This window comes from Bos indicus x Bos taurus, chromosome 11 (assembly GCF_003369695.1).
Source record: "Bos indicus x Bos taurus breed Angus x Brahman F1 hybrid chromosome 11, Bos_hybrid_MaternalHap_v2.0, whole genome shotgun sequence".
In the NCBI taxonomy this organism is placed as follows: Eukaryota; Metazoa; Chordata; class Mammalia; order Artiodactyla; family Bovidae; genus Bos; species Bos indicus x Bos taurus.
The window spans coordinates 89,030,640-89,055,577 of record NC_040086.1 but is presented as its reverse complement, the minus strand read 5'-3'; the positions used below and the strand labels follow the sequence as shown (position 1 = coordinate 89,055,577).

Genomic DNA, 24,938 nt, shown 5'->3' with positions numbered 1-24,938 from the left:
TGGCCCCTGCAGTGAGGACCACTCCAGCTCTTCCCATGGGAGGTATGTGTCTCTCCCACGTCTGTGCTGCTAGATGTCAGAGGTCACTTCTTCCAGATCTAAGGACACAGAGGCTCAGACCATGAGCTGATTGCACTTGTGTATGTCTGGTCCTTGTGTGAGCTACTTGCTTGGCATGCTTCTAACAGGAGAGGTGGAATTTAAAGCTTCCTGTTTACTTTTCCACAAGAAGTCTCCTGGACACTGAGGGTGTGTTGCTGGGCCCCCTCACTTGCTCCTGCTACCGTCTTTCTAGAAGAAATCCTTAGAAGCCCGTGGGTGTCCATGAGCTGGAACACCAAGGATGGGGCACTCAGAGCTGACTTGTCCAGGCAGCGCCCAGCCTCTGGACATCATATGTTGCTGTCACGTGTGAAGGCAGAGACAGGGCCCAAACCTCTAGTTCTGTCTCTTCCTGTCTTTGAATCTCAGGAGGTTTTGGAGGGCTGCTCGTGGTTACGCATGTTTGAAGTGACATTTCCAAGATGTGGTTGTCAGGCCCTGGCCTTGGTCCTGACCTTGAACCCGCTCTCCTTGGATGATACTGGCAGGATTTCCTGTTTCTGAGCCTCACCCAGGAGTCCTCACTGGCATGTCACCAGTCATCCTGGTTTTGTCTTTAGAGAACCTGGCAGATATTTGTCCTCACTGTCATCAACTCTTACCACCTGTGTGGAGTTTATTGTATCCACTTCTGTGTTTTTAGAAATACTCCCTTCTCTCATCTGGTCTTAAAAAGCAAAGACCTTAAAAAGCAAATAAATCTGTTAGAAGAAACTTAGATCTTGGAGTGGTGCAGTAAGAAATCTGCTGTATGTATTTGGAAGTCCCAGATTTTGCTTAATTTTCTGACTAAAGTATGTCAGGGAAGCTAAAGCCATCTGCAACTCAGTATTGATAAAAGGGTGATTCCACTTGTCTTTAAACAGATTCCCTGTCATTTTATACCTTTTGTATGTGTGCTGTGCTAAGTCGATGCAGTTGTGTCCAACTCTTTGCAACCCCATGGAGTGTAGCCCACCAGGTTCCTCTGTCCATGGGATTCTTCAGGCAGGAATACTAGAGTGGGTAGCCATGCCCTCCTTCAGGGGATCTTCCCGACCCAGGGATTGAACCCATATGTCTCCTGCATTGACAGGTGAGTTCTTCACCACTAGCACCAGCTTTATTGAATCTTTTTCCTTTCATGATGAGATCCTTAAAGGCAGGTGCTTGCCCAGAGAAAAGGCTCTGGTTGTTTTCCAACATGCTGTGTGGGTAGTGCCTCTGACTCTTGTAATCCGGAGTCTAGAGCAGTCTTTAGAGCCTTAGGGGAACCTAATGCCAGCTGGCTCACTGCTGCTCCTGAGTAGGTGGAGGGATTTGAGTGTAAACAGGCGTGGCCATGGGAAGGACTGGAGGTGGAATTGCGGGGAGTTCTTAGAAAGGGAGGGCGGAGAGTGTTTAGATGGTTTCATGGACAGACAGGGCTCCCAGCCACAGGCATGCCTGAGCTCCCAGGTGGATCTGTGGCTTCAGGGCTGCTCCTTCAAGAGATTATTTTATCCTCTAGCTCGCTCTCTGAGATGTATCCTCACTGCCCTGAAGCCCCTCTCTGCCGCTGTAGACACGGAAGCCAGGCTTCTCACTGAGAGCTGGGTGACACCTTCCCGGGTGGGTGGAGAAGGGAGGGGTAAAAGCTTGGGGAATCCTGGGGCCAGGTCCCAGCCAGAGCTCAGATGAGGATTGTTGGCCCGGGAAGTTCCAGAACAGGCCCTGGGGTGGGTGGGTGGGGGGGGTGTCCAGTGGTCAGTGGGCAGCGGTGCTGACATCAGAGCCCTGGCTTCTAGAATCTTCCCAGAGGCCTGTGTCCATGCCACCGCACAGTCCCTACTCCGTGATGTCCTGCTCTGTTAAACCAAAGGATTGACAAGCTCCACACCCAGGACTTTCCCAGGCTCGTTGTCATAGCAACAAGAACTCCGCCTGGCCGCCTGCAAGGAAACAGCCCTGTGTCTTTCCTCCTCCCATCTGAACTGGCCAGAGCTGCTCCCCGACCACCTGCCATCACCCGGGACTGACTAAAGGGTCCAGAGGACGCAGGTGACACGCCTGTGCCCCAAAGACTGCCCTTTGATTGGCAGAAGGTGCTCGGGATGCGTAAGAGCAGGGGGTGGCCCATGCTGGTCATGCTCTATCATACATGCATTGACATGTGCTGTTGCTCTTGTCTGTGTGTCCTTGTCTGAAAAACAGGAGTGGAGACAAGGGGTCACTGTGTCCCTGGCAAAATGCGGTGCACTCAGGGTGGTATATGACCACGTAGAAGGTTCTGGGTGGGGTGGGGCGGGGTGGGGTGGCCACTCGACCTCTGAGCAGACCCCTAAGCAGCGGGGAGTAAGGAAATCATCCCTAACAGGACACATGATGCTGACCCCCATCAGCCTTGAAACACAGTGACTTTGTGTCTGGCTTTTAAAGCGTTGCTTGCTGCTGGCCAGAGTGTGCCATCCGCAGTGGGGGTGATCGTTTCTTTGGGTGTGCTGCTGCACCCCGTTCCGGGACGGAGGTCAGAAGGGCAGAATGTTTGCGGGAAACAGACTATGAGCAGGAAGCCGCGGGGACCCTTTGAGCTCTCCTGCAGAGGGTTTGTCCGACTTAGAAGGGAAAGATTGTGCTCATGGCCACTTATTTCCAAAGACGAGCCTCTGGTGAAGAGATACAGCTCCCGGGAGCAAGTCCGCAGGTCTGCCCAGGCTTGGAGGGAGGGTGTCCAGGCCCAAGCCTGGCTGGTGTTGGAAATGTTCCTGAGGCCTTCTTCAGCCGGATTTCTGTCGTGTCCGTGAGGGGCTCCCTCTCTGTCACAGCCCCGGCGGCGGCAGGAAGGTGCGCTCTGTTGGCTTCAGACCAGCCCAGACTTTTTCTGGCAGGAGAAGTGCAGACTCAGGGCCCTGAGAGGGGCTGGAGGAGGGGCGGGCTGCTCTGTGGAAGGAAGCGGCTCCTTCAAGTCCCCTTTCTGCTCACCCCCGAGCCTTTACCCTTCCCCTGCCCGCCCCCACCCCACGCCGTGAACTTCGGTGCCCAGTAATAGATGCTCCAGGAAGGGACTCCTCTCCCCATCACCTGTGCAGGGGCCTTTGAAAGGGACAGAGCTCCCATTCCTGGGTCGGCTTTTTAAACCCACTTTGGTCACTTTTATTAATTAATTGTAAGTAATACAGGTATTTTAAAAACATAGTTCAGTTCAGTCACTCAGTCCTGTCCAACTCTTTGTGACCCCATGGACTGCAGCACACTAGACTTCCCTGTCCATCACCAACTCCCAGAGTTTACTCAAACTTATCTCTATCGCATCAGTGAGGCCATCCAACCATCTCATCCTCTGCCGTCCCCTTCTCCTGCCTTGAATCTTCCCCAGCATCAGGATCAGTTTCCCAGGAAATGAGTCAGTTCTTCACATCAGGTGGCCAAAGTATTGGAGTTTCAGCTTCAGCATCAGTCCTTCCAATGAATATTCAAGATTGATTTCCTTTAGGATGGACTGGTTGGATCTCCTTGCAGTCCCAGGGACTCGCAAGAGTCTTCTCCAACCTTACCTTCCTCAAACACAGGGTCTTGCAGGGACATGGGTAATGGGGCAGCCTGGCAAGAGAGTGGCCCCGCCGGGTGAGGCTTCAGGACAGGGTTGGGGCAGCGAATGAAGTGGGAGGGGCTCTGCTTCCCGGGGAATGACTGGCTCCCTTCAGCCATCCACGCTTTAGCACAAAGAAGCTTCTGAGCCGCTGTTAACAGAGGTGAATTCATAGTGCTTGTAAAATGGTCAGAATCTCTCAGAGGCAGGAGGGAGCTAGACAGAAGATCCCAGGGTAGATGAAGGCAAGTGTCCTCACCCTGAGTGCAGTGAGGGACCCGTGGACCATGGAGTGTCCCCTCAGCAGTGTGCAGCCTGGACACCCTTCCCTGCGCAGGACAGTCTGCGGCTGTTTCTTCAATGAATCTAAGACCTCGTTCTGTGCCGAGTGCACTTGGACAGGCCAGCACGCTCCCTGCTCCATGGGCCCCTTGTCCTTTGTCTGAATACTGGGGAGCCTGTGACAGTGAAATGATTTAAAAGTTGTTTTTATTTTCTTTTTAACCTTGATGCTGTGTGGTTGTGCTTATGTGTTGATGATGTGTGGACAAAACAAAACGTGGCTTGTGTTTTGTCCAGTGGAGACAGCCTGTAGTACAGCTTCTTGGAGTGTTAACTGCGTTCATTAGCATCTCAAGACCCACATGGGGTTGGATGGTTAAAAATATACACACTAATCTGCCCAGTTAATCCCATGGCCTCTGATTTTTAGTATCACAATTAATTGTACTGTTGGAGGTAGAGTCTTAAAAGAAAAAGATACAAATGAATTTATTTACAAAACAGAAATAGGCTCACAGACATAGAAAACAAACTATGGTTACCAAAGAGAAAAGGGGGTGGAGAAGGATAATTTAGGAGTTTGGGATTAACATACACACACTTGTCATAATAGATAACCAGCAAGGAGCTACTGCATAGCACAGGTTACTAGACTCAATGTCTTATAATAACCTGTAATGGAAAAGAATTTGAAAAAAGAATATATATCCATATATATGAATCACTTTGCTGCAGACCCAAAACCTACACAACATTGTAGATCAACTGTATTCCAATTAAAAAAAAAAGTTAAAAACAAAAATATTGCTGCTTGGGGAAAATACAATCTTAAAACAGATTAAAAATTTAGACTCTTGAAATATTCCCAGTTGACTCTGCGTTTTACTAATAATAGGGTTGTCGTGTCTGACTCTTGCAACCCCATGGACTGTAGCCCTTCAGTCTCTTCTGTGCATGGATTTCCCAGGCAAGAATTTTACTGGACTGGGTTGCCATTTCCTCCCCAGGGGATCTTCCCAACCCAGGGATCGAACCTACATCTCTCTTATCTCTGGCATTGGCAGGCAGATTCTTTACCAACTGTACCACCAGGGAAACCCTTTAATTCTATTAAAGGGCTGCTGCTGCTGCTGCTAAGTCGCTTCAGTAGTGTCCGACTCTGTGCGACCCCATAGACAGAAGCCCACCAGGCTCCCCTGTCCCTGGGATTCTCCAGGCAAGAACACTGGAGTGGGTTGCCATTTCCTTCTCCAATGCATGAAAGTGAAAAGTGAAAGGGAAGTTGCTCAGTCGTGTTCGACTCTTAGCAACCCCATGGACTACAGCCTACCAGGCTCCTCCATCCATGGGATTTTCCAGGCAAGAGTACTGGAGTGGGGTGCCATTGCCTTCTCCATTAATAGGGTTATTTGGGTTTAAATAAAAACAAATTTTTAAAATAAATGTTTTATTTTAGGGCAAGTCAGATGAACACATTCGGTTTTTAAATTTAGATTTAGATTAACAGATTTGACTTTTTAGATTTATAAAACTGATACAGATCTCTAGGGACTTACCATACAGAAAAGTTTTAGGTTCACAGCAAAATCGAGATAAAAATGCAGAGTTCCTGCATAGCCCTCGCCCTCCCCTCCTCCCCCAACGCACAGCCTCCACCAGTGCTGACTTCCGGCCCCCACCAGAGGCACGTGTGTTACACCTACGAACTGACACATCATCTTTGTGGCTTTCAGAGGGGGCTCCTCCTCCCTGATCCTCGTTTGCCTCCCCAGAGAGGGTGATGGCAAAGAATAAAGGCAGGTCCGTACACGGAGTCTAACATAGTGCCTGGCAGACACAGATTGCCCAGTGCCACGGTTTTCAGAGTCGATCGTGTGTTAAGCTTCTACCTCCATGGACTTCTGGCTGGGAGGTGCCTGAGGCGATGCCATCCTGTGGAACCTCAGCCCAGTGCTTCTCAGATTCACTGCGATGGGAACTCCCTGGAAGACTCAGGTTGCTATGTCTTCTCCTGCTCCCTCTGCCGGGGAAGAACATGGACACACCCCAGTCGGCTTTAGGGCAGCAGGGCTTGTTGGAGGGGGTCCTGAGAGTAAAGGGTGGGTGTGACTGGCTGGCTCCTGGTTTGGTTTCCCTTTCACTGCTGTGCTTTGAAGGGGTGACAGAGGGTAAAGAGGGACGTGCAGAATCCATAGCCCCAAAGCCTGAGGCTGGGATGTGTGTTAGTCGCTCAGTCATGTCAGACTCTTTGGGACCCCTTGGACTGTAGCCTGCCAGGCTCCTCTGTCCATGGGATTCTCCAGGCAAGAATACTGCAGTGGTTTGCCATTTCCTCCTCCAGGGGATATTCCCAACCCAGGGATCGAACCTGAGACTCTTTTGTCTCCTGCATTGGCAGGCAGATTCTTAACCACTGAGTCACCTGGAATGCCCCAGGGCTAGGAAGGTTCTGGCCAAAAAACCACATCATACCTTTACAACTGTCTCCCTCAAGAGGGGTTCTTTTCCCTTCTGGCTGTTTCTCATCCTTGTAGACCTCACCATGTACCCTCTTTGCATAACCCCATGGTGCTTAATGAGTGACTTGCCTTATAAACATTTTGAGTTGCTCAGATTGAATAATACTTATAATCGACCAGATGTTCTTAAAATAGTTTGTTGTTTCATTCGACTTGACATTCACATTAGGAAAACAAAGACTGTTTTTTTCTCGCATTGTGCATTGTGAGTTTCTTTGCCAACTCCTATTTCAAGTTTGCAGCTGCTCAATGTTTGCAAGGTCATATTCAGCCCATCCTGAGGTCGTGATGGGCTTAGACAATGTAACTTTTTTTTTTTTTTTTGGTAAAATATGCCCAATTGTTGTTCCCTCTTAATCGTTATGATGAGCTCACCTCAGAGAGGGTCTACTCTGGAGGAAAGAGTACTGATCAGGTACCAGGAAATCATGTCTGACCTGCTCCAAGGCTAAATTGGAAGACACGGAGGTGAGGGGCGGCAGCTGACCTGTGCCCAGGGCAGCAGAAGGCTGTGCTGTCTCAGGTCAAGTGGAAATCGTGGTCCAGGAAGAAAGGAAGCAAGAGGTCAAGCCCTGCACGCTGGACTGAGAGTCATATATTTGGCCAGGCTGTAAACAGGAAAGGCACCAAGCTGCAGGAGAGTGAGTCGTCTAGGAAGGGACCAGTTAGGGGCAACCTGCAGTCCAGGGTGAGAGGCAGTGTGTGGGGCCGGGGCTGTGGGCTTCAAGACAGTGTACAAGGGTTAAGCTCCCGATTTCTGCCAGTTGGGGTGATCTCCAGCCTTACCGCAGCCTGCGCAGCAGATGATAAAGCTGGAGGCCTCTGAGGTTGGGTTGTTTCCTTCTTCCAAAGTAATCTGGGCCCATCAGCGTGAACTTCCTGACCCTGAGTCAATCTTATTTTTCGGTTCAGCTTCTCTCCTCATTTTCGTTTGCACCGGTTCATGTTCAGGCTCTTCAGTCTGACGTAGCACGATGACCTCTGCTTTCCAAGGAGGTACTGCTGCTGCTGCTGCTAAGTCGCTTCAGTCGTGTCCGACTCTGTGCGACCCCATGGACGGCCTCCTACCAGGCTCCTCTGTCCCTGGGATTCTCCAGGCACTATGTCCCAGGAATTTTAAATATATTATTTCTCACTCACTCTTCACAGCTGTACATGGGAGGTGATGATGTATAGGTTTTACAGAGAGAGAAAAAAAAAAAACTTAGCTAAAGTTCATAGAGGTTGAGTAATTTCTCCAAAATCACATGACCAAGTGGCAGGACAGGAATTTGAACCCGGGTCTCTGGGTGACATACCGTGTCATCTGATGCTTGGCAGGTGACATCTCTGCAGAATCTGGGCCCCAGACCTCACAGACAGTGTCCACTGCTGCCTGTCCGCAGCTCTCCAGGACAGAAAAGCCAATTAAACAATCTCTGCCCCCTTGGGGACACTTCCAGTCTTAAGTGATTTCTCAATGCTTCCAATAAAGTTTTGTGATCCCTATTAGGGCCTAGCTAACATTCTTACACCAAATAATTGATGCCTTTGAACTGCGGTGTTAGAGAAGACTCTTGAGAGTCCCTTGGACAGCAAGGTGATCAAACCCATCAATCCTAAAGGAAATTAATTCTGAATATTCATTGGAAGGACTGATGCTGAAGCTGAAGCTCCAGTACTTTGGCCACCGGATGCGAATAGCCGACTCATTAGAAAAGACCCTGATGCTGAGAAAGATTGAAGACAGGAGGAGAAGGGGACAACAGAGGATGAGATAGTTGGATGGCATCACTGATTCAATGGACATTAAGCAAGCCTCGGGAGATGGTGAAGGACAGGGAGGCCTGGCATGCTGCAGTCCATGGGGTCACAAAGAGTCAGACACAACTGAGCAACTGAGCTACTGGACAACAACTTAATCAAAATATAGTTGGTGCTCCATCCTGTGAGCTTTAAGAGACATTACAGAAGAAGCTACTGGGCAATATAAACAAAATAATCTTGGCCCATGATCCCGGGATCCAAATAACAGTGGACATTTAAAATAATAATAATCATAGATTCAAGGTTCAGGGAAATGTTACAAAAGAAAATAGACTCAGGGAGTGGGGGAGTCTTGACTCTGGTACCCTCTGCACCCTCCAGATTGCTGAATGACCCCTCAAATCAACTAAATGTTCTGGCGCCTTTGACTTAAGTTCAAATTATCATGTTTGTTTTAATTATCTGGAAGACTCCAACCCTTCCAAAAGCTACTTGAATTTGTATCAGAGTTCTCTTCTTCTTCTACTTTTTAATGTTTTCTTCTACAATTTTATTTATTTATGTTTGGCTGCACTGGGTCTTCATAGCTGCATGCGGCTTTCCTCTCCTTACCGGGAAGGAGGGGCACTGCTCTGGGGTCGCGGTGTGCGGGCTCCTCGAGGCAGTGGCTTCTCTTGTTGCACAGCAGGGGCACGTGCACTCAGCAGTCGCAGCCCCGGCTCTAGAGCACCAGCTCAGTAGTTGTGGTGCACGGGCTTGGTTGCTCTGTGGCATGTGGGATCTTCCCTGATCAGGGATCAAACCCGTGTCCCCTGGATCAGCAGGCAGATTCTTAGCCACAGACCACCTCAGAGTTCTCGTCTAACAATGGAAGTTACACTTCACACTAAGTTGCTCTCGGATATTAACTGACCTGGGAAGAGGCCACTGCTCTGAATTCTAATTTCTGTCCTCCCCGCCAAGCCCATTCCAGCTGGGATTCGGTAATTCCCCTTGCCTGTCTGAGCTCTCACAGGTCAGGGTCCCCTCTGCTGCTCCGTCAGCCTGACGTCACTCACACCCTGGGTCTTGTGTCCTTGTGTCTTATCTTCTCTGAGTTTCCAAGATCATCCTGTGGTCTCTTCCCGAGTCCCAGTGCCTTCCGTCCACCAGTGCCCTGCCTGGAACCCACAGTGCTTCATCCTAACTCAATATTTGCTTAGTGATACCCAGTGAACTATGACTGTCAAAACACAAGAAGAGGATGTGTTTTTTTTGTTTGTTTTGTTTTTTTTTTTCAGAAAAGTATCGTAACCCTTGGACTTACCACGTGGCACAGTGGTAAAGAATCTGCCTGCCCGTGCAGGAGATGCAAAAGACGTGGGTTTGGTCCCTGGGTCAGGAAGATCCTGAGAGAGTCAATTCCTAGGCAGGTTGATAAGAAGTCCAGGGTCCCCAAGGAGGACAAAGCAGTATGAAGCTCCCCGAGGAGGAGAAAACTACAAATGTTTTTTTTTTTTTTCTTCCTACATTGCTTTGCCTTAGTCAGTATAACAAAGTACCTTGCTCTAGGACATGTTTCTCCTTAACAAGAACCTTCTGACTAATCCTGTTATCTTAAAATGTATATTATGGGAGTGGGTCTGGTAAGACCTTTCTATTGTTAGTTCTAGTCCCGTTAAGATGTAGGTTGTGGAGTGAGTCTGGTGAGACCTTTCTACTGTTAGTTCTAATCTGGTTATTTAAGATGTATGTTGTGGGAATGGGTCTGGCAAAAGTATATAAGGCCTTGATAAGACTAGCTAGCGGGCACTCTCTGTCCGCCTTCTGATGTCTTTGTCAGAAGCTTTCTCTGTTATCTTTCACTTTAATAAAACTCTGCTACATAAAAGCTCTTGAGTGATCAAGCCTGGTCCCTGGTCCTGAATCTAAATCTTCTTCTTCGGAGATCACAAATCTGACCTCGTTCATCATAAACTCTCAGTCTCGTGGAGGGGGAAATGGCAACCCACTCCACTATTCTTCCCTTGAAACTCCCACGGACAGAGGAGGTTGGCAGGCCACAGTTTATCGGATTGCAGAGTCAGACATGACTGAGCCACCGAACATACGCATGCACACATCGTGACCTTGAGAATGACTCACCCAGGTGGTGGTCACGCCCAGGCCCTGACTGTAGGAAGGACTGGTGTTACCAGTGTTTCTCACAGGTGGGTGAGCTGTGACTACATGAGGCATCATGTGGGAAGGGGAGAGGGCTTTACTGAGCCTTGCCAGGTGTGCCAGTTCTTTTATACGCTCTCTCCTAATGCTGCACCAGCCCTGGGAGATGGAGATTATGGCCCCATCACACAGATGGGCAGACTGAGGCTGACTGTGGTCAGGTAACCCAGCACCCAACTAGCTATGGGTGTTCTATTGGCCCCGGAAGCATAGAGTCCCTGTGGTGTCACCTCTGGTGTCTGGTGAAAGATGCTCAGACACTTCTCTCTCCTATTTTGATATCCACCCCCTTTTCACAACTATAGGTAATGGAACTTGGCCTTAAAACTCAAGCCTCTCCCCTGCAAAGTTCTCCTCTTCTGAGAATTCTAACCCAGGCTGGTTTCTAGTTTTTCCAAAGTTCCTGAGCACTGATTTCACACGTAATCCTAAACTCTCCCTTGTGTTATCAGTTAGCTTTTTATTTGGCCGATAATGTTCCTGAGTTGAAACTGAATACCCCAAGGTGGAGAACTCTGTCTCATATACCTTTGAGACTTTCTAAGATCCAAGAGCCGTCCTGCGTACATTCCGGCCATTGGTTGGTGCTGTTTTGTCTTCTTCTCTCCCCGGATGTGCTGTGTCTTTGTCACTATGCACACAGTCTTCTGGCTTCCCAGGCGGTGCTAGTGGTAAAGAACTCAGCTGCAAATGCAGGAGACACAAGAGATGTGGGTTCGATCCCTGGATCCAGAAGATCCTCTGGAGAAGGGAAATGACAGCCCACTCCAGTATTCTTGCCTGGAGAATCCCATGAACAGAGGAGGTTGGTGGGCTACAGTCTGTGGGGTTGCAAAGAGTCAGACACGACTGATGCAACTTAGCATGCACACATGCAAACAGTCTTCTGCGTATGTGTGGAGTTAAATGAGACAAACCCTCTTTTCATGACCTCACAGACTGGGGGCAATGCAGATGTATCTTGCTCTCCAAATCTTTTCGTTCCTCACTTCAGACAGTGAGGTTCCGTAGGAAAGGATGCCAGCTGTCTAAATCAATTTAGGTCTTAAGATTAGGATAGCAAGTGGTAAGAGTTCAGATGGCCAGGAATTTTATGTGAAATTTATATGAGTCTTTCTCGGTTCTGAATTTGGGGAGCAAGGGGTGCTGGTAGAATAAAGCACATACTTACCAACGCAGGTACAAAATAAATGTCTTTAAGGCTTAAATCCAGTGCCAGGGGCAGGATGAGAGAAGCCACATCCCTGGATGCAAGCATCTGATCCATCAGCAGGCAGTTATGGAGGCCACGTGGGTCAGAGCTGAGCTGAGAGCTGGAGGCTGACCCTTTCTCTGCCCCCTCTAGCCATAGACAGTGGAGATCAGTGTGTGAACATATTAATAGGAAGATGCATACTGTCAGGGGAGCACAGACCAGGGGGGACATGGCCGGAGAATGTCAGGGAGGCTGGGGAGGTGAGGACTGTTCATCCATGTCTCTGTGTAGTGTCCACTTCACCCAAGACACTGCTGGATGCACTTGACCCACAGAAGTGAATAAGGCTGCCCAAGGTCCCGCCTCCCTGAAGCTCATGGTTTAGACAATCTTCCAGGATTTTCTTAGGAGGCAGTGGTGCATGTTTCGGGAAGGTCAGTTGACACCTGGGCAGTGAAGACAGAGACGGTGTGGGAAGACCATTCCACCTGGAGGACACAGAGCACTGAGGCCAGAGCTTCACACACTGGCTTCCCTGTGATGTTCCTACAGCAGAGAACAGCGTGACCCAATCAACAACTATGTTAACAAAAGCTTCTCTCGATGGCTTGCTAAGGTCCTGCCCTCCTGGGCTGGGTGCTTGATTGGTGGGGTTGTGTCTTCCTCAAGACCCATCGGAGGGATGGAAGGAAGGATGCGGGTGGGTGGATCCCTCGGTACCTGTCAATACGGGGAAGGAATATTACTATCAATACGAGAAAGGAATACTACCATCAATACGGGGAAGGTATATTACCATCAGTACAGGAAAGGAATATTACCATCAATACGGGAAAGGAATATTACCATCAATATGGGGAAGGAATATTACTATCATTATGGGGAAGGTATATTACCATCAATACGGGAAAGGAATATTACCATCAATATGAGGAAGGAATATTACTATCATTATGGGGAAGGTATATTACCATCAATATGGGAAAGGAATATTACTATCAATATGGGCAAGGTATATTACCATCAATATGGGAAAGGAATGTTACCATCAATATGGGGAAGGAATATTAATATCAATATGGCGAAGGTATATTACCATCAATACGGGAAAGGAATGTTACCATCAATATGGGAAACAAATATTACCGTCAATACAGGAGAGGAAGCATCACCCACAGACCAGGTCAGGGGCCTCTGGCTAAAACTTCTCGGAGGACCCAATGAGGCCTATGAAATTCTGGCCCCTCAGCGGTCACTCGGCCAGCCCCGGGACCCCAGGTTCAGCCAGGAGTGGCCCTGCCTGGGTTCCGTGGAGGCCATGCGGATCTGACGGCCTGTGCTTCTCTCGTTTCAGACTGCTCTGCCATGAGCGCTGCGCGCGCGTGCCGGCCATCCTGGGACTTGGCCCTGGACCCACTGGTGTCCTGCAAGCTGTGTCTGGGGGAGTACCCTGTGGAGCAGATGACGACCATCGCCCAGTGCCAGTGCGTCTTCTGCACCCTGGTTGGTCTCGCCGGGAACGCCGGCTTAAAAGGATTTCGGGATGAGCCTTTTGCTTTTGTTTTAGAGACAGCATGCAGGGTCACCCTCACTTTTACGCAGCTTTATTGGAAGGATTCTCTTCTGAGTCCATCGGGCTCCCCAGGCAGGTTCCTTTGCAGGTGCTCGTGGTGCAGAAGCGATCAGTTACACAGAGGCTTGGAAGCTGGGAACGCAGCTGAGAAACCCTGCCATGGTGTGCACGCTCCTTTCTGGAAAAGAAATCTCCGCCATAGCTTGTGTCCAATTTAATTAAACAGTGGTGTGCCTGAGATGGCCAGGGTGCCATCCTGGCGAGTGTGCACACAGCAGAGTTGGCTCTGTGTGTCAGCTGGCACTGCCTTAGCGCTAAACTGGAGAGGATGTATTTTTTTTAACTGAGTGATGTATAGTCTATTAACAATGTTGTGATAGTTATACATGTCAGTATACTTAGTCACTCAGTCGTGTCTGACACTTTGCGACTCTTTGGAATGTAGCCCCTCTGTCCATGGGATTTTTCAGACAGGAACACTGGAGTGGGTCGCTGTTTTCTTCTCCAGGGGATCTTCCTGACCCAGAGATAGAATCCACGTCTCCCGCATTGTCGGTAGATTCTTTCCCCGCTGAGCCATCGGGGAAGCCTCTGTGATAAGATTCAGGTGCACAGCCAAGCAGCCCATCCATACCTGCACGTGTATCCATTCTCCCCCGAACTCCCCTCCATAGAGAGTGTTGAAATCACACCTGAATCTCCTGAAGACGCCACCAGCATCATTCTGAGCCAAAGGCTATACGGGACTTAAGGGCTGCAGGTCTTCTGTTCCCATCAGGCCTCACTCAGACCCAACATTTTACTCATCAGAAAAGAAAAATGAGGGTGTAGGATTTATTTTGTCTCATTGAATTTTATTTTTTTTCCCATTCAAGGAATTCCAAAATTTTAAAAAGTCCAGAAAAAATATTTTTCTTTAAATTGTGAAAAACTAAAAAAGTTTCTGTTACAAGTAAACTCTCCGGACGGCCTGCCTGTGTGTTGCTCAGATGTCCTGGTTAGCTTCTGTCGCCTCACAGCCACCTCCCCAGAGGCTTCTTCCTTCCTGCCCCTTGCTCTGTTTATCTCTTGATCTCCTTGAAATGTAGGCTTATTTGGTAGCGTCATCTACATTTTACGGATAAGGAAACGGAGGTTGCAGTCATTTAAGTCTGTGTATCCAACTTCCTTTTATGCTAGACCCTGGCTTCTTGAGGGCACGGTTCTGCTCCCAAGTACCTGGTTTACAGCAGTACCTGTGACTGCTGTTGTTCAGGCGCCCAGTCATGTCCCACTTTCTGCAACCTCACGGACCTCAGCATGCCAGGCTCTTCTGTTCTCTTAGCATCTCCCAGACTGCTCATATTCATGTCCATTGAGTCAGTGATGCTATCTAATCATCCTGATAGATGGATTGAACTGCAGAGAGTCGGCCTCAGCTGCATGGTTGGTGGCCAAGCAATGTTGCCTCACTGAGGCCCCAAGAAAGGAAATTCAGCCTGGAGCACAGGAAGCTGTTTTGGGACATTTTCTGAGCTGGGGAAGGACGAGAGGCAGAGGGTAACTGGGGGAGGTGGATGGACAGACAGACCTCCAGCCCAAGAAGAACACAGAGCGTTTTCATTTCTGAAGGGTGAACTGGAATGGTCCAGACGTGTCTGGCTGGATTAAAGAATCCCCTTTATGCAAAATCGCCTCTTTTCTTGCCCGAAGGGAAGTTTTCCAGCCTCAGCTAACTGGCTGGCTTCCCTGTGCAGCTGTGCCCGGGAGCGAGCTCCCAGCCCCTCCCTGTCGCCCCCATGTGCCATCGCGGGGAGGGCCTCCCAAGACCACAGCTCTCCTCCCCTGTAAGGTCGCTCGTTCACCCCACCGTGGCTTCACCCAGCCTTGCGTTTGTCGTCCTTGCCGTTTTAGTTTCCTATTTCTCCCGGAGAGCAGCTCTAATTCAGATCAGACACTTAATTCAAGTCAGGGCTTGTGAACAGAGGAAAAGAGCACTGTTTTCTCGCAGGGGGCTTGCTGGGAGCACGAAGAAACAGGGGATGGTTGTGATTTTTTTTTTTCACAACCATTTATTAAAAATTAAGATGTTGAGACCAGGCCTGCTTGTGTCTGCAGCTCCGTGAGGCTTGAAGCACAGGAAACACCTGCGTGTCCACAGACTGGGTGGGCGGGGGAAGGCCCCGTCCCCTCGTGGAGGCCCCAGGGCCCCCCACCAGCAGAAGTGCCTGTGTCTTTTTCTTGGGGACAGACCTGAGAAGAGAAGAGCGAAGAGAGGAAGTTGTGCAAGGCTGCAGGAAGGCTCTCTTCAGATAAAAAAAATGGCCAGAGAATTACAGGCTTTGGGTCAGACGAAGAAGATTGACCTCGAGGAGGAAGGGGGCCCAGAGAAAGCCTGGAGCTGGGCTCGGGCATCAGCACCCTGAAATGCAGGCTGTTTCTGACCCCGCCGCCCTTGTGGGCCTCACCCGTGTAATGGAGATGAACGGAGTTCACCCCGAGGCTCAGGGCACGTGTGTGGAGGAGCTGCTCTGTGGCAGGCTGTCTGCACGCTCTTAACCCCTTCAGCTCACTTCTGAGTTCGGGGTTAGAATTGCAGGAATCCAAAAGAGCAGCTTTCCCCAGCCGTGCGTCCCGGGGAACATCTGTCCTGAAAGATGCACTCAGATGACCATCGCGGTTTGGTGGATTTGCTGAGCACCACGTACCATGTCCCTCTCTGTACCCTCCCTGGGACACTCTGGGTGCCCAAGAACACAGAGGAAGCCCCAGAAATCCACATGAGGGACAACTGTTGATTTAACTTGCAGCTCCCTGAATTATTGTATGTTAACCCCTCCTACTTGTGGCTCAGACGGCAAAGCATCTGTCCGCCATGTGAGAGATCTGGGTTTGATCCCTGGGTCAGGAAGATTCCCTGGAGAAGGAAATGGCAACCTGCTCCGGTAGTCTTGCCTGGGAAATTTCATGGACAGAGGAGCCTGGCGGGCAACAGTCCGAAGGATCTCAAAGAGTTGGACACGACCGAGCGACTTCACTTTCTCACAACCCCTCCTGTCTTCCCTTCCCCCGGGATGTCTTCATGATGAAGATGTAGTCGGGTTACCTGCTCATTCTTGATCCTGCACGACTCTGGAGCAGACAGACAGTGTCCTGCATGCAGGGCTTCTCCTGCAGCTTTGTCAGAAGCCCCAGGAGAGCACCCTCCCTGCGGAGGTGGGGGGCGGATGGCGCCTGCCCACTAGGAGCGCCGCCTCTCGGCCAGCACACTGGGGACGGGCAGCGTCGGACGGGCGTTGGTCTCTGCGGATGAGCAGAAGGTGTAGCTTCAGCTTCATGTTCTTCTGTGAGGCTGGGGGAGCAAGGGGAAGGCCCGGCTCAGTCCCGGAGTGCTCCCGGGTCATCAGAGCTAGCCTGAGTCATCCATAGAACATCCCTGCTGTCACCTCCTGGTCACCTCCCAACATCACCCTGAGTCTGGCCCCCAGGGTCAGGCATCACCCGTCCTCTGGGTCCCTGTGGCCATGGCCCAGTTCTCAGAACAGGGCAGTTCTTTCCAGAACAAAGGGCATCCTCCTGCGTTTTTATCAGCAGGTGTGTGACCGCACCAGCAGGGCTTCCCAAGGCAGGTCCACGTTTGATGGCTGGTTTTTCAGATCCTGGTAGCTGTAGGATAGGCGGAGGCTGGGCCCGGTTCCCTACCCACAGCCAGGGCCACTCCGGTGCCCTGATTGGCGCTGGTCATCCTGCCCCGTCATGTTCATCTTCACACATGGAGAGCAGGTTCTTATAGAACATCTTTTGGTGATAAGGATCAACTCTGGGTACCCTGGAACCCACGGCCTCCATAGACCACACCTGCTACTCGGCTCAGCTCTGGGGCGCTTTTGCGTCTCCCCTGCCCCCCGGGCTTCGTAGTCCCCCAGGACCACCTGCTCTGTTTCTCGACTCCACGTGCTATCACACCTGTGCACCATCTCCTGGAGTTTCTCTGCCGTGGGCGGACCCAGCCCTGGGATGGACAGCTTCCTCTCTGGGCGGCGATATTGAATGAGCAGCATCCGCACCTCAGGCCGGCCGGTCTGCCTCTTTGCGCTCATTGTGGTGAGGCGGGGACGGCCACCCAGGTCCTCCTGCCACCATCACAGCTCCCCGCGCTGCCCTCCGGAGAAGCGAGTGTCCAATGCCTGCTAGTTTAACTGACCTGGAAAATCCCAGCAAGTGACAGACTCGCAGCTGAGAACTGTCAACTCCGTGCTCTTGAAGGAGAACATTGCCCATCAGACGGGCTCAGCCCATATCTTTCTCTGCACCTGTGGTCACATGCTCTCCCACAAGGGTGGGGCATTTCAGGGTGACAGGGACTCAGAAGGAGTCGCGTCTGCCCCCGCCGGCTGTGGGGTCAGCTGTGCATGGACACCAGGCTGCAGGTCGGGGGGCCAGTGGAAAGGATGGGCACCCCAGTACGGACTGGTGGGCTGGCAGGGTTTTGGTGGGAAGACGTCCATGTGGACAGAGAGGGGCTGGTGGTGCAGGCTAGCAGGGTCAGAGTAGCAGGAACTGGTGTTACTGAGGCCTTCTTTGTGTGTCCTTCACCAGGGGCACTGCCTGCAGGGAAAGTCATTTTCCTGGTCCAGTTGTTGACTGGGTTTTGACTCAGAAACCCTGAGGTACCCTGAGGGAAAGGCCCAGGGGACACACGGGGGACTGAGCATCGACATTACCCAGTGCCCCCCAACTGTGGGGCCCACCTGGGCTTTCAGCGCCCGAGGGGTCAGAGATCTCAGGGGAGATGAGTCCAGGAGACAGCTTGCTGGTGGTTTGGCAAGACCCCTGGACCAAGAGTACCCGTAGATGAGAGGTTTTCATTTTTTCGGTAGAAAGTAAATCTGATTTTTTTTTTTTCCTCTAAACATTTTATTAATACAAAAGCAGCCTTCATCTCTTGGAGTCCCTGGTTCGGGTGAAGTCAATCCCTGCAGCCTGGAGTGGTGTTGCTGCCAGAACATACACGGCGGGGCTTGCTGGGTGGTCTGCTCAGGTTTCCAGCCCCTGGCAGCAGTTGGGGGGCGGGGGGGCGGTTTGCATGAAGCATCCTTGTCTCGCCCGCTGTGCCAGGCAGTGGCTCCAGCTGCCTGAGGACAGCCCTGTAGGAAGTGTCTGCCCTCCTTGCCTGCCAAGGGGCCCGGGGTGCCCATCCAGCTAGCTCTCTGGCAGTGACCTGAGGTCCCTACCCCAGGTCTCCCCTCCTCTGCATGGATGCATGTCTGTGTTCACATCTGTGTGGGTGTTGGCTTGGTCTGTGTGCGGACCACTCACTCCCCTAGCTGTCGGCCTCTGTCTCTCCTGCCGAGTTGTTAAAGCTCTGCTTTTCAGCAGCACTCCATCAAGCCCAGGGCCTAGGAGGATAAACAGTCTGGGTTTCAAAGAGCCTGCCTCCTAGCAGAGGAGGGGGTAAGCAGACCCTCCCTGAGTGAGGCCGTGGGGGCTGGGCAGAACTCGTGGTACACGTGCAGGCACCTAGCCGCCGAAGCATCCTCTTTTGTCCTTGGGGTTTGTTCCTTCCACACTATGGGGCGCCGGGGGCCTCAGAGGGGTGCAGGCTCACATCTGGCACGTCGGTTCGCTGGCATTCCCACCAGGGCGATGGTCCCAGGGTCTTGGCTGCCTGAACCCGGTCCACAGGAGTCCCACAGCCGTCGTTCAGATCTGCCTGTGTGGGCCATTTGTAAACATGGACCCCTGATAAGCAGAAGCCACTCAGGCACCTTTGAGCACGGTTTCTGGGGGTTTCTCCCAGCTGTTAGCATCATCAGTAACTGATGGGCCTCCCAGGGAGAAAGCAGACCAAGTTATGGCTTGTTGCAGACTCCGCACCAGGCGGCCGTCTCTCTGCAGCCCCTTCTCCTTAGCGAAGGATTCCAAAGCAACGGGGGTCCCAGCAGATCAGTAGCCCCCCCTCCGCATCTTTGGACCCGGGTTTCAAAGGGTTGGGCAAGAAAGTGGAGAATGAACAGTCTGGAACTTTCTGCAGCTCTCCATACATTGCCTCTCGGCTCCCAGACCCTCCTGTGTTTTATGCAGTGGACGCCCCTTTCCAGAGAGGCCTTGTCCCTCTGGCCAGCTTTCCATCTCTGGTACTTTCCTGACCCCCCTCCCCAGGATGGGACCCCCCCCACCCCGAAACCTTAGCATGGTGCGTCTTTGGGGGTGGGGGTTGGGGGTCTTGATGGACAGGGAGGCCTGGCATGCTACAGTCCATGGGGTTGCAAAGAGTCGGACATGACTGAACGACTGAATTGAACTGGATGTCTTGATGTCCTGGAGGGTCCCAGCACCCAAGCATCAGGGACACACTGTGGGGTGACTCAGACTTTGCTGGTCTGAAATGCATATGATTCTTTGTACTCATTAGAAAACTTACGCGGTAACAGAAAATAAGTAAGCAATGATTGCTTATGGAAGAATTCTTGACTGGGGAGGAAGGAGGCGAGAGTTTAAAAAACAATACCACCACCTCTTCGGAGTCAGGCACACAAGGGTTTGAGCCAAGCTCCTCCACTTGCGGACCCCGACTTTGTCCTGTTTCTGACTTCCCTGAGCTTTGTCCTCTCCTCTGTCTAAGGGAGCGATTAACACCTCCTAAGAGTCTTGTTTGTTTAGTTGGCTGACACAGGTGGTGATTAACGCGGAGTCCTGAGGCCTTTGGTTACGGAGAGCTGTAATTAATACAATAGTCGGGAATACATCAGTGTCTGCCTCTGTCCTGTATATTTATTTTCACCGAGGTTTCTGTGGCATTTTCGGGTGCTCATTTCAAGACATCTTTTTGCTATTAGATTGAAAAACACAGCTTGTGAGTCATGGCCCGGTTTCTATCTGGAAGAAGACTGGACTTGTTTTCCGTGGATGTTTGGTCAGATACAGATCCTCATTGCTCTCGCCTTTAAAGGGGCTTTCATGCTCTGCTAGTCTCTGTTTTTTTTTTTTTTTTTTCAATTTAACTAATGAATCGATTTTTAACTGTGCTGAGTCTTTGTTGCTGCACAAGCTTTTCTCTAGTTGTGGTGTCCCAGCTTCTTGCTGTGGTCACTTCTGTTGTTGTGGAGCACGACCAGAGGGCACGTGGGCTTCAGGAGTTACAGCCCCCGGCCTCTAGAGCACAAGCTCAGGAGTGTGGCTCACTGGCTTAGCTGCTCCGTGGCACGTGGGGTCTTCCCGGATCAGGAATCAGACTGGTGTCTCCTGCGTTGGTCGTCGGGTTCTTCTCCACTGAGCCACCAGGGAAGTCCCCATCCCTTTTATATAGTATGCAAATAAGTTGCTTCCAGAAACAGTCGTTTTGCAGATTGTGCAGAGCCTGCTGGCGGCATAGAATGTTCACCCCCCAGGTAGCCCTCCCCAGGTGTGACGCACTGCTTGTTGAAATGTGCAAGTCCTTGCACAACAATGTTTAGAGTCAGAAATGTCCCTTGAGTGTACCTATCACACCAGCTTTAACTGTTGTATTTTGTCCACTTTCTCTCATTGTGTACTTCTCTGCACAATATTGTGAAAGTTTTCAGCGTTTTATCACTTTATGGCATTCTAGTATCCCCCAGAGACTTGATTTGCTGCTGCTGCTAAGTTGTTTCAGTCATGTCCAACCCTGTGCGACCCCATAGATGGCGGCCCACCAGGCTCCGCCACACCTGGGATTCTCCAGGCAAGAACACTGGAGTGGGTTGCCACTTCCTTCTCCAATGCATGAAATTGAAGTGAAAGTGAAGTCGCTCAGTCGTGTCCGACTCTTAGCGACCTCATGGACTACAGCCTACCAGGCTCCTCCGTCCATGGGATTTTCCAGGCAAAAGTACTGGAGTGGGGTGCCATTGCCTTCTCCACACATTGTACTTCTCTGCACAATATTCTGAGAGTTTTCAGCGTTTAATCACTTTATGGCATTCTAGTGTCCCCCCAGAGACTCGGTTTAGACAGACTTAATTATAAAAAAGTAAAAGAATGATCTTGCTGCTAAGGTTGTGATATTTTTTACACCCATGACTGTAAGACACCAATCACCAAGATACACATGCATCGGATACCAGCTACCACTCTTACTTAGCTGGTCGGTGAATCAGGAATCACGCCAGGTGACTTTCCATATTTTCTTTCTTACTGTCTCAGAAGCCCAGCAGGATGGGCATCTCCGGTCTCTTGTCCAGAGAGCTGTGGCCCAAGGCCATCATGAGACCGATCCTCAGCTCTGCCTGGATGGACCCGGGTTCCAGGTGTCTCTGTAGCTCTGCAGCCTGGGCTGTGACAGGAAGTGGACTTGGAGATGATGCTGAGACATTTAACTTTGTGCTCCCATCACTGAGAGGTCCTGTTTCTTATCCTCTTTGAGTTCTGATGTCTGATGTAAGTGCTTCAGTGTCTGTCTCAGTCACATTGGGCAGGGACCTTGCCTAGAGAAGGCCATCACTTTTCTTCTACTTGTTGTTTAAAAAGTGCTTTTCAGGGAGCATTGGATTTTCAAGACCAGCAGACAGTAATGCACGAGTGGACCGGTCCTGGGAAAGGCTGCTTCACTTTGGCATGAGCTCTGGGTTGCATCTCCTACTTACTTTTCTGACTTACTTCGGATGTTCAGCCAGACGGCCAAGTCGAGGGGTGGGGAGTGGCGGCCAGTCATTGCCCGTTGTGTGAGAGGTCACTGAAGGAGGATGGGCAGCTCGACCTGGGTTCTCGGTCGGGGCGCAGGGGCGGCCTAGAGGCAGGTGAGGCTGTTCTGGAGTCTGGGCTCTGCCCTTGCTGTCTGGGGAAGCTGGCGGTTGCTTGTTTGGGTCTCAGTTTTCACACCTGATTGATGGCATGGTCATAACTTTCCTGCGAAAACAGTCTAAGTGCCACGTGAAACAGTGGCATACAGGGGACTGAGCAGAACCCTGATGTCTGCTGTGTTTTTGAGGCGTGGGGGTCCTCAGCCTCCCTTGCCTCCCTGCTCCTCCCACCGAGCACACTGGCGTGGTGTTGGCTGAGGTCGGGCACAGGGACCCAACCGCATCCTCAGCCCTGGTGCAGCAGAGGTACCCCACAAATATTTGTCGAGTGAATATAACCTCTAATTTGGTCGTTGCTATGGACTACAGGGCAAAAATACAAAAAAAAACTGTACTGGAACAATGTGCTTGATTTGTCTTTTTTTTTTATTTATTTTTAATGCGTCACTGCTCCTTCAGCCTTAAGGAAGATGTTTACAGATACTTTTCTGTGTTTTGTTTTTTTCAGTGCCTGAAACAGTATGTGGAGCTCTTGATCAAAGAAGGATTAGAAACTGCGATTAGCTGTCCAGATGCTGCCTGCCCCAAACAGGGCCACCTGCAGGAGAACGAGGCACGTACGGCTGGGGAAATCGAGGTGCACGTGCGGGGGCTCCCCAGTGAGTCGGGGGTCACAGGCTCTGTCCAGGATGACCCGGCACTGTGTGCTAGCCCTCAGATGTTTAGACTCCTTTTTCTTCTGTTTCTTCCCTTAGATTGAGTGCATGGTGGCGGCTGAAATTATGCAAAGATACAAGAAGCTACAGTTTGAAAGAGGTAGGTGCCCCAATGTCCCAGCCGCTTACGACTCCTGTGATTGAATCCAGTGTATAAACTGGGTGGGGGGGGGTGCTTCGGGTGGGTGCCACTCTGCATCATTTGGATGCAGTGGACCTGAAAACATTGATGTAAATTAGCCTTCTGAAGTTTGGCTGTCCTTTGAGTTTTCTGCAGAGCTCACAGTTGAATGGCCTCTGTTGAGGGGGGTCTAGTTGGTAGCAGGAAAGATCCATGGAACAGCTTGCTTCTAGGGATCTGGAATTATGGGAGTGGTTTAAAGACACCCTCACGGGACATTGTTCTCCAGCCCGGTTAAGGCCTAACAGTCTGAGGACTAATTCTTAGGTTGTCACAGAATTTAAAAGATAGGAATCCTTGGAAAGAAGGTTGGAAGGAAGTCCCGAGGTCGGACAGGGTGGAATGGTGATGGTCACCACCCTGACCACAGGTGTGTTGCCCACATTGTCTACTGCACGCCGACGGGGCCAGTGGGTGCTGGGGACTTGTCTCACTAAGCCTCACAGCAGCCCAACAGGGTTGCCTGTTAGCTGACACCCACAGAGGCTAACTAATGTGCCCTGGTTTCCGTCTCTGGTGGGTGGAAGGGCATGGACCAGGTCCCCCTCGCCCCTGCAGGGTCCCACCTACTCTTCCTGGCTGCAGCCAGGCCGCTCCAGTGTTAAGACACGTTGATTGTCCAGGATGGATCTTTGTCTTTGCTGTCTGAAATATGCCATGTTCATGTGTGTGTGGTCGAGCAGTCATGTCTGACTCTTTGTGACCCCATGGACTGTAGCCCTCCAGGCTCCTCTGTCTATGGGATTCTCTAGGTAAGAATACTGGAGTGGGTTGCCATTGCCATCTCTAGGGGATCGTCCCAACCCAGGGATTGAACCCAGGTCTTCCACATTGCAGGCAGATTCTTTACTTGTCTGAGCCACTAGGGAAGCCCCATGCTGGATTCATAAGATGGTATTATACCGTGGAGTTTGTTTGATCTTATTTTCATATCTCTTCTGGACCTTGGGCTCATCTGAAAAGAAGCAGAACAGACGTGTGTAGATGGCACTCTGTATGTAAAACTTTATTGTGAAGATGCTGTATCTGGATTCTGTAATTTCCGGGTGGGTTATTGAGCAACTGCTGTCTGCTCCCCACTCTTCCTGGATGGGTTCTTAGTGGTCTCCTGAATCAGGCATTCATGAGAAATGAGCACAACCCCGGGCTTCGTGTTTACAGGAAAACACTGTCAGGATGGGAATGGAATGCGGAATAGACCAGAGCAGTGTGTCCAGAGACTCCTTGTTTAGCTGAATGTGGAAAGTTTTTTTCTCCTTTTTTTTTTTTTTTTAAAGAAATACTAAAGATAGCTGCATTTCCTCTTGAGACTCACTTTTCAAGGCAAAAAAAAAAAAGGTAATGTGTGGCCATCCTAAAAAATATCATACAGGAGTTCTGATGACATTGAAATTTGTTTTCAAGAGCTTATTTATTGAAATGCCATATAGTCTTTGGTTTGGGGCAGTTTATAGCTTAAATATATGGCCATGTGACACAAGAGTTGGTATGTAGAGCTATAAATTTGATTAATTTGGATTTCTGAGGCTGTGAGCCTCTTCTGAAAACATTTTCCAGAGGGAATCTCAACAGAAACTGGCAGTTATTTGGGTTAGAAAAAAATGAACTTTCTATGACATTGAATTTTAAAATGCAGCTGGGTAAATGTTCCTACCTAATAATTTTAACTGTTGCTATTTCTTCTGTACTTTGACTTAGTCAAAGAAGATTTTTTTTTTCTTTTGCATAGTAATGAACCCAACTTGACTTAGGTTAAAAAAATATCTCTCAAAACTATCACTTTAGAATATTTTGCTAGCGTTGTGTTCAAAGCAGCAAAAAAATAAAAAAAAGGACTCAGACTTAATAGGAGCAGAGACCTGTCTGAATGGAATATGAAAATGTTAGACCTGAAACATGGCTATTAATTATAGCCAGTCACTGAGCAAATGCTGGGAGGGATTGGGGGCAGGAGGAGAAGGGGACGACAGAGGATGAGATGCCTGGATGGCATCACTGACTAGATGGACATGAGTCTGAGTGAACTCTGGGAGTTGGTGATGGACAGGGAGGCCCGGAGTGCTGGGATTCATGGGGTTGCAAAGAGTCGGACATGACTGAGCAACTGAACTGAACTGAACTGAGCAAATGCACT

The 24,938-nt window shown here is 50.3% G+C and overlaps 1 protein-coding gene across 5 annotated transcripts in view; it reads left to right on the top strand.

The window, feature by feature from the left end:
- RNF144A (ring finger protein 144A) overlaps nt 1–24,938 on the top strand; it is a 128,781-nt gene that overhangs the window by 77,998 nt on the left and 25,845 nt on the right. For 3 of the 5 annotated variants that reach the window (XM_027556152.1, XM_027556151.1, XM_027556148.1), the window contains exons 3-4: nt 22,416–22,520; nt 22,663–22,723. In XM_027556152.1, the coding sequence (XP_027411953.1) occupies nt 22,672–22,723 (52 nt within the window). In that variant the 5' untranslated portion in view covers nt 22,416–22,520; nt 22,663–22,671. Of the gene's footprint in view, nt 1–12,947; nt 13,097–22,415; nt 22,521–22,662; nt 22,724–24,938 lie in introns of all 5 variants that reach the window. The other 2 variants (XM_027556149.1, XM_027556150.1) reach the window with 2 other exon arrangements.